Source organism: Vicia villosa, linkage group LG2 (genome assembly GCF_029867415.1).
Source record: "Vicia villosa cultivar HV-30 ecotype Madison, WI linkage group LG2, Vvil1.0, whole genome shotgun sequence".
In the NCBI taxonomy this organism is placed as follows: Eukaryota; Viridiplantae; Streptophyta; class Magnoliopsida; order Fabales; family Fabaceae; genus Vicia; species Vicia villosa.
In genome coordinates this window covers 159,487,414-159,501,281 of record NC_081181.1, presented here as the reverse complement: position 1 = coordinate 159,501,281, position 13,868 = coordinate 159,487,414, and the positions used below count along the sequence as shown (strand labels likewise).

The 13,868-nt window shown below is 36.4% G+C and overlaps 1 protein-coding gene and 1 non-coding gene across 2 annotated transcripts; both read right to left on the bottom strand.

Moving 5' to 3' along the window:
• Positions 1-292: 292 nt before the first annotated feature.
• Positions 293-1,120, bottom strand: LOC131647241 (large ribosomal subunit protein bL12c-like). The gene has a single exon (XM_058917150.1). It carries the CDS (start codon positions 1,029-1,031, stop codon positions 477-479), a length of 555 nt encoding a protein of 184 aa, XP_058773133.1. The 5' UTR covers positions 1,032-1,120; the 3' UTR covers positions 293-476.
• Positions 1,121-1,231: 111 nt separating this feature from the next.
• Positions 1,232-1,303, bottom strand: TRNAP-UGG (transfer RNA proline (anticodon UGG)). Its single transcript has one exon. It is a non-coding gene; the product is annotated as a tRNA-Pro (tRNA).
• Between the last annotated feature and the right edge of the window lie 12,565 nt (positions 1,304-13,868).

Sequence of the window (13,868 nt, the reverse complement as noted above, 5' to 3'; positions counted from 1 at the left end):
GACATCTTATCTAAAATTCGAAGCTATTGTTCGATTTTGAACACCTTATCTCAAATTCGATTCAAACCCAATCGATATTGTTCGATTGAACACCTTATCTCAAATTCAAATCCAGTCGATATTGTTTGATTGAACACCTTATCTCAAATTCAAACAGTTTAAGACCTTATCTCATTCAAATCCAAAGCCTTTTCCAATTATCTAAACAATACTAACTAACTACTTTATCATTTCACAAAATTTTCTTTCATCCAAACAATCCTAATCTAAAAGGATAATGTACTATAAATAATGAAACAAAAAAACTTTGAATACAATTAATTAATACACCATCCAAATAATTCGTTCTTTAATTATAGATTTATAATAATACAACCAGAACTAACTCAATTTTCTTCACTAATACACCATAATAACAACTTGAAATTACAACAACAATTCAAAATTAAAATTGGGGAAAAAAAAGAAGCGAAACCCTAAATAATGTTAACTTTAGCACCTGCACCTTCAAGTTGTTTCTTCGCATCTTCCGCTTCATCTTTCGTCACACCTTCTTTGAATTTCTTCGGCAAACCTTCAATCAGCTCCTTTGCCTCCTTCAATCCCAAGCTCGTCAAAGCCCTAACCGCTTTAATCGCCGCAATCCTCGCGTTACCCGGAACTTCCTCAATCACCACATCAAATTCGGTCTGTTCTTCCACAACAGCAACTTCCGCGGCGGCGGGAGCAGCAACGGCGGCGGCGGGAGCGAATGAGGCGGCGGTTACGCCGAGTTTGTCTTGGAGGTAGTCGACAAGGTTTTTGGCTTGTTCGAGAGTGAGGCCGGAGATCTCGTTGCCGAGCTTTTCGACTTCTGCGGAGACGGCGGAGATGCGGTGGAGGCGGGTGGAGCGGTGGGAGAGGGTTGTTGGTGTTGAGGATGGGAAGTGGAGGGTTGTGATTGGTTTGGGGAAGGGTGAAGGATAAGAGGAGGGTGTAGGATAAGAGCGTGTGACGGTTGAGATGGTTGCGAATGCGGTTGTTGAAGCCATTGTTGTGTTGGAAAATTGAAGTGAAAAGAGAGAGTGAGAGAAAAAGAGAGGATAAGGAAATGGATGAAACGAAAACGCAATGAAATGAAAGGCTTAAGAAGATGGATAAAAATACCAAAAAAATAAAATAAAATTTAACATTGTTATAAATTTTGAAATAAATGATTAAATAAATAAAAATTGAAAAAATTGATTAAAAAGGGGCATTCGGAGAATCGAACTCCGGACCTCTCGCACCCAAAGCGAGAATCATACCACTAGACCAAATGCCCTGTTGTTGAACTCTTTGAATTAAACATTTATATACTTTATGTTCTACATTAAATAACGAGTAAGATACGTTTCGTTTTTAGTCTGGATATCAATGTGAAAATAATACTATCTCTGATAATTAAAGATGGAGGATGTTTTGAAAGCCTTTGTGCCTATTTTCAACTAATATGATTTTATTTATTGTAAAAAAAAAGAAAAAGAAAGAGGATATTTGATACCGGTAGAGAGTGAGAAAATAATGCAAATGAATGATATACTTTTCATTTTGAACTTAAAATAAAAAATGAAAATAATATGAAACTTGTATCAAAATTTTCTAAAGGCATTCTCTAATATATTTTGAGTTTCACATATTTAAAAAATTTATATTGCAAAAAAAATTAAATATTCTATTTCAATTGAACAACTACATTTCATTTTCTTTATTTTTATTAAAGTTTTTTTTTTTAGACTCACAAATGAGTTCAAGAGTATAATTAATATTCCAATGTGGAATAGAAGATTGGTGGTGTGTTGATGAAACTTATTGTGAAATCTCTCTGGTATAGGTATAATGGTGTAAGTCTCTAATACGATAGAGCAGAGGTGTACATATAAGGTTAGAACTACAACGCTTAAGTCTACGAGGTTAGAGAGGTGTAACTTGCAAGAGTGAATGAAAATGAACTTGTTGTGATGCATAAGCGATTTTATGGCGGTGGATGGTTGAAATCGCTCCCAACATATGCGACGTGGATTGCGGGAGACCATTGAAATTTGTATTGGATTTGAAGACTTAAGGTGAGCAAGTGACTCAACTCTGGTGTGCATACTTCTGGAGAGAATCCACCCGTTCGTTAGTCTTGATTGAGAATGCATTGAATTGAGCCTCTCATATAAGGACGATCTTATTGGGTCATTTCACGGACCTGAAGTAGTTTCCCCTAAGTCCTTGTTACCAGGCACATAGCTAGTTGACACAAATATTAAGATCGACCTCTATACCAATATCCGTTGAAACCAGAGACGTGTTGACTGAGAGAAGGTGGTCTTGGGAATATGCATATCAAATGCCTGTCTTGTAATTGAATAATGTATCTTTTCAATATGATCCTAGGCACTTAGGGTAAGGGGATGACGACGCCACTATAGCACTCGAGTGCACTCAAGTGCCATTATCGTACCAAGTTTAATCTTTAATTGTTGATTCTGCCTTATGGTATTCTATTGATTCTTGTCAGTAGATCTATACTTTTTGGTTATTTATAAAATAGGTAGAGTTCCATTAGTTTCTCTTTTCTCTTGTTTTGCACTAAAGCTCAATATCTTTAGTCATCCATGTAATTTCTAATTTGCAAGTGATCTTTTACTATTTCTTCCAGCCTTTATACTTACTTGTGCCACATTTTCAAGTCTTTGGTGATCTTGTCTTTGTTTCTTCGACTCAAACTCTGCAACTTTGTCAATATAACATTTTCCTTCTCTATCCTTTCATATTTTTCCATTTATTTTTAGCCATGGCCAACATAGGAAACCTAAACATTGCCTTCGTAGACATGTCCAAGGAGGATAATATAAGACACTAATTTAGGAACTAAAGTGATAAACCCATAAATAATTGAGGTGTTTCCTTTAGTTGTGAGGTATCCTTCTCTTGATTTTATATAGATTAGCTGTAGTTCTGGTGTTGTGGGTTACTCTAAAAGGAATAGTGAAGAGTTAATGAGTCTCTAGGATTTGGAAGACCTTGAAATGAATGTTTACAAAGATGAGGAAGTTAACCCTTTTAGGATTGATATCAGGGAAATTATTTATGGCTTTTCCTTCCCTAAGATCCACATGCCAAACCTAGAGCAATGGAGGAGTATGAGGATGAGTTGAAGGCTCATGTTTATATTTAAGCCTTTAAATGTCTTTATGGTTGGGAACCGGGTGCTGATGGGGTTAGGTTGTGGATTGAGTTTAAATCATGTTCCTAAACTCATGGGCATAAATTTTTGCTTGTTAACAATGAAGAAAAAATGGTATGGAGAGGACAATACACGTTTGAGCTTTCTACTAACACAGACCAGTACCCATGGGTGGAAAGAGGCATATGTCTTCAATAAGCCGTGTTAGATAGACAATGTATATCAAGACGTATGGTTATCTTCTAAATGGATGTTCTCCCTTGTAGAGTTAGAAAAGGTTATGCAACCACTTTGACGGGTGCATTTTGCACCTCTAGGAATGTATGTTCTCCACAATGGGATTTGAGCTTCCCTTCAACGAGTTTGAAGTAGTTTTTATAAATCATTTGAGAATTTCCCCATCACAACTGCATTCGCTGAGCTAGGATTATGTAAAAGTATTCTAGTATTGGTGTGAATATATAAATAACATCCCCATATTAAAACTTCTCTTTCACCTCAATATTGTATAATGTACCTCGACCACAACGGAACAGGAGCAAGGGCTATTTTCCTTTTGACTTGTGAGAATTTTTTTTGAAGTATACATTAACAATTTTAAAAACTTTAAGGATAGATACTACTTAGTTACCCCCTCCAGTTACAAGACCGATGGGAGTTTATGTGTATTACGAGTGAGTTCTTGGAGTGATAGAGACGATAATTTGAGGTGCACCTCTTATTTTCCTTCAACATTTTGAGGGCTTCTAATGGGTGGATAAGTTTCCTAAGTTCTGAAGGAACGATCAAATTTTATAGATTTTGAGTATGTATGTCTTCAAATCTTGTGATCTGTCCACAAAGTAGGAGAATTTGAAGATTAGGATTGTTGCCTTTTAGGAAGGCGTATGTCTTATATATGGAGTCAATCCCTATGATGGTAAGGCGCCTAGGTAAAATATGCGGTACATAAACACTTGATTGTTGGTATAGGCGATACATATCCCAAAATGCCCTGCCATTATTTCTATGCAGTCTTTCTTTCTCACAACTAGTTATATATTTCTCAAAAATTTTCAAGACAACCTCCTAGAGGGTGACTTTAATTAAAATTGCTCCTAGGATATCTCTTAGGTTTTGAGTGCTTTACTTTTTTTCTATATTTATCTCTCTAATAATTGAGCCTCTCACAATTATTCTTTTCACAACTCTTAGAAAAGGATTATTTTTGTTAAAATGTATTTTGCATGCATAAAACCGGCCTTTGACTAAAAGTCAATGTAAAATGATTCAAATCAGAAAGTTTGTGATTATAATCAAGAAACTCATGCATACACAATTTGAATCATGCAAATCCTTGACTCGAATTATGAATTTTTTATTTTCCTAGAAATTTGCTTTGTGAAATGCGACTCGAATTATGAACAGCCATGACTTGAATCTTGAGTAAGTTTGGGAACTTGGAATTAGGAATTGTAGACGTGACTCGAATCAAACCTTCATTTGAATCAAATCATGATGTACTTTTACTCGAATCATGATTTAGTTTGAGTTGAATCATGAATAAAATATGATTTTTGAATTTCTTTGTTGAATTGTGACTTGAATCTTAGATTAGTTTGATTCAAATCACTAAACTTAAGTCATGCTTTGGTTTTACCCGAATCAAACCAAAAAATTTATTTGTTTTCTAATATTGGTTCAAATCATTCTCTCACTAGATGCGAAACTTCATTTTTGCATTTGACTTGAATCAAAAGTTTTTTTACACCTAATTTATGCTAAAAATACGTAAAATACATAATCACTTATTAACTTATTTTACCACTAATCAATGAAAAATCCCATAATTTATTAGTAAAACACAATAAAACTCCTGCATAAACTTTTTTTAATTGCGCATTTATTAAGTACAGGTAAAAAATAACCAAGAAAGCACAAAAACAGTCAAAAAGCACCTTACAACAACCAAAGCTCTCTAAGCCCGGAACACGGTCTTGCTAAGCGAGCATTGACAGAAAATATAATTTCAGAGTTAAGTTACTTCAAGATTAAGCAATAAATATCTCTTAGCGTAATATCAAACTCACTAAGTTAGATATGAGGATTCAGGACTTCAAGGCTAAGTTACTTCACATAAAAAGAAGAGTTTACTCGCTAAAAAAGCTTGGGAGGCATTCTAAGCGATGATAGGAGACAAAGGAAGCTTGTAGATAAGTTGGCAAAACTTAGGGGAGAAGAAAGTAGGTGAGTTAAGCGAGGCTCCACTTAACGAGAAGAGCATATCAAAAACCTACAAATAGGGGTTAATTCAATTCATTTGAAGGGGATTTAATGGTTTTCTTGGCAGAGCTTCAGAGAAACCTATTTTATACCAGGAACACAACATGAGAGAAAAAGAGAAGAAGATTTAGGGAGGAAGAATTGTTTGAGGAATCGACAACAAATGCTTTTTAACTTTTTTCTTCTAGGTTTTAATTGTAAACCTACCTTGACTAAGTAGCTAATTTCTCTTTTGTTGGGGTTATATGTAGTTGTCCTAGTCCTCATGTATTGGTTGTGATCATGGTGTTTGATTGGTAAATTATCAAGTATACTAATCCGTCAATATAGTAATATTGGGGAAATCCCAAAGTATCTATCTTAAGGACTGCGTGTTGATATAGAGTTATGTTTCAATTCAATTAAACAAAAGCCTTGGGGGTTTTGGTTTGGAGAATTATAAAACAACAATAAGTATATAACATATTATGTTTTAACAAATATGAGTAACATGCCAGAGTAGGTGTGTGCATTAACATATAACAAATATGAATCCTTATTTCAATAACAAGTTCTAAATTATCAATTACCGGTCTTTAAGGATGTTTATGCCTAAATCCTTAGTGAGCAAACCTTTGAACATTCAATCCTAATCCCAATGGACTCCGAGATTAGTAATGAAATCAAGCATTATTATTATCAAGAATATTCTGGTTACTATAGGGTATCCCTAGTCCTATGTGATATCTACTATAGTATAATCGATCAAATGAGTTAACAACGACGGTCTAGGCCTAATTGTCAACCATGAATCAATCCCTGTGTGTCCGACAGGGAAGGTATTAAAAACATTGAACGATTATATCGATAATAAAAAACTAATAGATCATTGAAAATAAGAATTCATAGTAGTGTTACAATGTCAAATCAGGGACACCCCCTTAGCATTGGGGGGTTTAGCCACATATATTGTTCAAAATAATTTCAATATTAGAATTAGACATTACAAGGAATTGGGGAACTTTGTGTTAGAACAAGATTTGTTCTGATCAACATTCTTAGTTTTGATGATAACAAGGATATGAATTTTGTGTGAGATAATGTGGTACTCTAATACATTGCAATTTCCATTTCAGGAAATATATATAAAGAGTATGCACAAATCAGCGCTCAGAAGCTTTGTCTCAGAAGGTTCAACATGCAACATCAGAACATGGTCTGGCAAGACATCAAAAGATGGTCAAGGCAGAATCAGAACATGGGTCTATGAAAGCATCAGAAGAACTTGAGATCAGAAGCAGAAGCACTGAAGTTCTCATGGTATCACGCTCAGAAGCACTTCAAGGTCAGAAGACAAGAAGATGCTATGCACCAAGCTGTTTGACTCTGATGATATTCAAATATTATATTCACAAACATCAGATCAGAAGAAAGTACAGGTGGCAGGCTACGCTGACTGACAAAAGGAACGTTGGAAGCTATTAAAGGCAACGTCAGTAGACACAGCGTGAACAAGGCTCAAGGTAGTTGACAAAAGCGTGAAACATTAAATGCAAAGCTGTACGGAACACGCAAAGCATTAAATGCGCCCAACGGTCATCTTCTCAAGTGCCTATAAATATGAAGTTCTGATGAGAAGCAAGGTTGACGATTTGCTAACAATTAACTTGCTGAAACGCTGCTCAAACTCAAAACTCAGAAACTTCATCTTCATCAAAGCTCACTACATTGCTGCTGTAATATATTAGTGAGATTAAGCTTAAACGTTAAGAGAAATATCACTGTTGTGATTATAGCTTTTCAGAAGCATTTGTAATACTCTTAGATTTGATTACATTAATTTGTAAGTAACTAGAGTGATCAAGTGTTGATCAGGATACTCTAGGAAGTCTTAGCTTGTGTCTAAGCAGTTGTAATTAGAGTGATCACGTGGTGGTCAGGATACTCTAAGAAAGTCTTAGCTTGTGTCTAAGCATTTGTTCCTGGAGTGATCAGGTTGTGATCAGGATACTCTAGAAGACTTAGTCGCGGACTAAGTGGAAAACCATTGTAATCTGTTGCGATTAGTGGATTAAATCCTCAGGTGAGGTAAATCACTCAGTGGGGGTGGACTGGAGTAGTTTAGTTAACAACGAATCAGGATAAAAATAACTGTGCATACTATTTTTATCGTTCAAGTTTTTAGACTACACTTATTCAAACCCCCCCCCCTTTCTAAGTGTTTTTCTATCCTTCAATTGGCATCAGAGCGTCGGTTCTAAGGTGCAAGCACTTAACCGTGTTTAGAAAAGATTCAGGAAGAGAAAAACGCTTCAGTAAAAGATGGATGGTGAAATTCCAACAAATCCAGCTGCATCTACATCTGGCTCTGCTGAGCAATACAATGGTAACAATGGTTATACTAGACCACCAGTATTTGATGGTGAAAACTTTGAATACTGGAAAGATAAACTGGAAAGTTACTTTCTTGGTCTAGATGCTGATCTATGGGATCTTCTGTTGGATGGTTACAAACATCCTGTTAAAGCTACTGGTGTAAGGCTCACGAGAAGCGAAATGAATGATGATCAAAAGAAAGATTTCAAGAATCATCACAAATGCAGGACTGTTTTGCTGAATGCTATCTCTCATGCTGAGTATGAGAAGATATCTAACAGGGAAACTGCCCATGATATATATGAGTCATTGAAAATGACCCATGAGGGAAATGCTCAAGTCAAGGAGACTAAAGCTCTTGCTCTAATCCAGAAATATGAAGCCTTCAAGATGGAGGATGATGAAGACATTGAGAAGATGTTTTCAAGATTTCAAACTCTGACTGCTGGATTAAGAGTTCTCGACAAAGGCTACACCAAGGCTGATCATGTAAAGAAGATTATCAGAAGCTTGCCCAGAAGATGGGGCCCAATGGTGACTGCATTCAAGATTGCGAAGAATCTGAATGAAGTTTCTTTGGAAGAGCTGATCAGTGCCCTGAGGAGTCATGAGATTGATCTTGACGCTAATGAACCTCAGAAGAAAGGTAAGTCTATTGCATTAAAATCTAATATTAAAAAATGCACTAACGCTTTTCAGGCTAGAGAAGAAGATCCTGAAGAATCAGAATCTGAAGAAGAAGATGAACTGTCCATGATCTCCAGAAGGGTGAACCAACTCTGGAAGAGCAAGCAAAGGAAGTTCAGAGGCTTCAGAAGTTCAAAGAAATTTGAACGTGGAGAATCTTCTGGTGACAGAAGATCTGACAAGAAGAAGGCTGTCTGCTATGAGTGCAATGAGCCTGGACATTACAAGAACGAGTGTCCGAAACTTCAGAAGGAGAATCCCAAGAAGAAGTTTCATAAGAAGAAAGGTCTTATGGCAACATGAGATGATTCTGAATCAGAATCAGGATCAGACTCTGAAGGAGAGCAGACAAACTTTGCGCTGATGGCGACAGAAGATGATGGATCAGAATCTACATCAGAATCAGATTCTGAAGAGGTATTTTCTGAACTATCTAGAGAAGAGTTAGTTTCCAGTCTAACAGAGCTTCTTGAATTAAAAGCTCATCTTAGTATCAAATACAAAAAGCTGAAAAAGCAATTTGAATTTGAAACTAAGAAGCTTGAGTTGGAAAATTCTGAATTAAAAGAAAAAGTTTTAAAATTATCCAATAATGTTGGATCTCCTTCTGATTCAGAAAAATCCACTCCTAGTCTGAATCATATTCTGAAAGAATATGATTTAAGTTTCAGGAAGTTCTTATCTAGAAGTATTGGCAGAAGTCAGCTAGCTTCTATGATATATGCTGTGTCTGGGAACAAGAGAGTTGACATTGGTTATGAGGGTGAAATCCCATACAAGCTTGAATCTGTGGATGATATGAAAATATCATACAAGCCTCTGTATAACCAATTTAAATTTGGCCACTCCCATGATATTAAGCACACATCACATGCACAAAGTTTTCACATAACACACACCAAGAAGCATGTGACACAACCTAAGAAATATCATGGAACTCAGAATAAGAAGTATCATACTGTTCCTCCTGCTAAATATTTTGCTAAACCCAAGTTCAATCAGAACTTGAGGAGAACTAACAAGAAAGGACCCAAGAAATTGTGGGTACCTAAGGAGAAGATAATTTCTGTTGCAGATATCCTTGGCGGCAAAGAAGGAAAAGCACAACATGTCGTGGTACCTGGACTCTGGGTGCTCGCGACACATGACGGGAAGAAGGTCTACATTCCAAGACCTGGTGCTTAAACCAGGTGGAGAAGTCAAGTTTGGAGGAGATCAGAAGGGCAAAATCATTGGCTCTGGAACCATAAGTCTTGGTAACTCTCCTTCCATAACTAATGTTCTTCTAGTAGATGGATTAGCTCATAACTTATTGTCCATAAGTCAATTAAGTGACAATGGTTATGACATAATCTTTAATCAAAAGTCTTGCAAGGCTGTAAGTCAGAAGGATGGCTCAATCCTATTTACAGGCAAGAGGAAGAACAACATTTATAAGATTGATCTTTCTGATCTTGAGAAGCAGAAGGTGACTTGTCTTATGTCTGTTTCCGAGGAACAATGGGTCTGGCACAGAAGATTAGGACATGCTAGTTTGAGAAGGATTTCTCAGATTAACAAACTAAATCTGGTCAGAGGACTCCCAAATCTGAAATACAAATCAGATGCTCTTTGTGAAGCATGTCAGAAGGGCAAGTTCTCCAGACCTGCATTCAAGTCTAAGAATGTTGTTTCTACCTCAAGGCCGTTAGAACTCTTGCACATTGATCTGTTTGGCCCAGTCAAAACAGCATCTGTCAGAGGGAAGAAATATGGATTAGTCATCGTTGATGATTATAGCCGCTGGACATGGGTAAAGTTCTTGAAACACAAGGATGAGTCTCATTCAGTGTTCCTTGAATTCTGCACTCAGATCCAATCTGAGAAAGAGTGTAAAATCATAAAGGTCAGAAGTGATCATGGTGGCGAATTTGAGAACAGATTCTTTGAGGAGTTCTTCAAAGAAAATGGTATTGCCCATGATTTCTCTTGCCCTAGAACTCCACAGCAAAATGGAGTTGTAGAGCGAAAGAATAGGACTCTACAAGAAATGGCCAGAACCATGATCAATGAAACCAATATGGCTAAGCATTTCTGGGCAGAAGCAATTAACACTGCATGCTATATTCAGAATAGAATCTCTATCAGACCTATTCTAAATAAGACTCCTTATGAATTGTGGAAGAACAGAAAGCCCAACATTTCATATTTCCATCCTTTTGGATGTGTATGTTTTATTCTGAATACTAAAGATCATCTTGGTAAGTTTGATTCCAAAGCACAAAAATGTTTCCTTCTTGGATATTCTGAACGCTCTAAAGGCTACAAAGTATACAATACTGAAACATTGATTGTAGAAGAATCAATCAATATCAGGTTTGATGATAAGCTTGGTCTTGAAAAACCAAAGCAGTTTGAGAATTTTGCAGATTTTGATATTGATATATCAGAAGCAGTAGAACCAAGAAGCAAAGCTGCAGAAGCTGGCAGTCTCAGAAGCAATGAATCAGAAGATCAAGCTGCTGCATCTTTAGAGAATCTGAGAATCTCTGAAGAACCTACAGTCAGAATATCACCTAGACTTGCTTCAGCTCATTCAGAAGATGTGATCCTTGGAAAGAAAGATGATCCCATCAGAACAAGGGCATTCCTTAAGAACAATGCAGAATGTCAATTAGGTCTTGTTTCTTTGATAAAGCCAACTTCTGTTGATCAAGCTCTAGAAGATCCAGACTGGATAATTGCCATGCAAGAAGAACTAAATCAGTTTACAAGGAATGATGTATGGGACTTGGTTCCTAGACCAAAAGGATTTAACATCATCGGTACTAAGTGGGTTTTCAGAAACAAGCTAAGTGAGAAAGGTGAAGTGGTAAGAAACAAAGCCAGACTGGTTGCTCAGGGTTATAGTCAGCAAGAAGGGATTGATTATACAGAAACCTTTGCACCAGTGGCCAGGTTAGAATCTATTCGTCTATTAATTTCTTTTGCCACTCAACACAACATCACTCTTTATCAGATGGATGTCAAGAGTGCCTTCTTAAATGGTTATATAGATGAAGAAGTTTATGTTCACCAACCTCCTGGTTTTGAAGACTCCATGTCTCCAAATCATGTTTTCAAATTAAAGAAATCATTATACGGATTGAAACAAGCTCCCAGAGCTTGGTATGAACGTTTAAGTTCTTTCCTTCTGGAAAATGATTTCACTAGAGGAAAAGTGGACACTACTCTCTTTTGTAAAACATTTAAAAAGGATATTTTAATTTGTCAAATATATGTTGATGATATTATCTTTGGAACATCTAATGCTACACTTGGAAAGGAGTTTGCTGAGTCTATGCAGGCTGAATTTGAAATGAGCATGATGGGAGAACTCAAGTATTTCCTTGGGATTCAAATCAACCAAACTTCCGATGGAACCTATGTTCATCAAATGAAGTATGTGAAAGAACTTCTGAAGAAGTTTAATCTTTCTGAAAGCAAAGAAGCCAAAACTCCTATGCATCCAACATGTGTACTGAGTATGGATGAGGTAAGTAAGAAGGTAGATCAGAAGTTGTACAGAGGTATGATTGGATCTCTTCTATATCTAACTGCTTCTAGACCTGACATTCTCTTTAGTGTTTGTTTGTGTGCTCGATTCCAATCAGATCCAAGAGAATCTCATTTAACAGCGGTTAAGATAATTCTGAGGTATCTGAAAGGTACTACTAATGTTGGTTTAGTTTACAGAAGATCTAAAGATTACAACTTAGTAGGATTCTGTGATGCTGACTATGCTGGAGATAGAATAGAAAGAAAGAGCACTTCTGGAAGTTGTCAATTTCTTGGAAGTCATCTGATCTCATGGTACAGCAAGAAGCAAGCTACTATTGCCCTCTCAACAACAGAAGCAGAATATGTTGCTGCTGCTGGTTGTAGCACACAAATGCTCTGGATGAGAAGTCAGCTGGAAGATTATCAGATATATGAGAGTAACATTCCTATTTTCTGTGATAATACTTCTGCTATATGTTTATCTAAGAATCCTATTTTACATTCAAAAGCTAAACATATTGAGATTAAACATCATTTCATAAGGGACTATGTTCAGAAGGGTGTTATATCTTTAAACTTTGTGGATACAGACCATCAATGGGCTGATAGCTGATATCTTTACAAAACCCCTTGCTGAAGATAGGTTTAAGTTCATTCTGAAGAATATCAGTATGGATTTATGCCCAGAATGAGAAGATGAGAAGATCTTATGTATGAGTATCTTCTGAAATGAAATTGGATTTTATAAGAAGTTCTGATTGAAATCAATTAGAAATTGTGATTCAGTTATTACTAACGTTTCATTGTCTAAGTTGATTCAGAATCTCTTTAAAAGCAAAACAGCTGTAACTGGCTATCCAGATGGTAAACACGTGTTCACTATTTCTGGACAAGCGTGCGTGCAGTTGAGGGGATGTCTACTTAGGTAACTGTGCAAATCTCGTCTTTTGTCATTATTATCTCTCCTCACGTCAAATAACATTAAATGCCATTCATCATTTCTTTTATTGTCCTTCTTTTCTTTTTTTATATTCCTCGAACGTTTCCCTCTTCTTTTTTCCCTCTATTTATTCCTTCATTTCGTTGCATTTTTTCAATAAGTCTTGGCTCTCTTTCTCTTTCTTTTTCTCTCTTGTCCAACAAAGTTTTTCTTTGGCATAAACCCTAGTTCATTCATCTTCAACCTGGCGTTCATCATGAATCCTTTCAACTCAATGAGAACGGATGGAAGGGTTAATCAGTTAGAGGATGTGAAGCATATCTTGGGATGGCTCTCCAAGTCTCTTTCAAGACAGATCTCTTCTTCAATGCTGTTATCAACATTTATCCAAAGGAAGAAGACCTTCTTGAGTCACTGGAGCCCGTTTGCAACATTAGCTCCCTGTCTATGAACTGTCCCTCACTTCCTCTTTGGTCTCTTGGATCTCTCCTACAGTGGAGGTTCTAGTCTGGACAGGCATGAAGAGTTTTCAAGCTTCCATGGCTGAACAAACTGAAGACCAGAGGGTTCTTGAGTTATTTGCGCAGTCTTTGCGTAGGATAGAGTCTTAGGCTTTAAGTCTTTGTAGTTTTCTTTCCTTGTTGCATCTGTTTTCCCGCATTCCTCTTTTGTAATCCTTCTTGTTGAAATCAATGAAAAGTTATTTATGTTTCTCTTTCCATTTGTCCTGTGGTTACATCTGAATCTTTTATGCTTTTTGATGTTATGACAAAAAGGGGGAGAAAATATATGATAAATGATCTGATTAATATTATCAGTTACCGAGTAAAAAGGCTCCACATTTACTAACAGAAGCTGCAAGCTTCATATGTTTCTAAGTTGTGTTGTTGCAGGAATCAAAGATTCAAGATC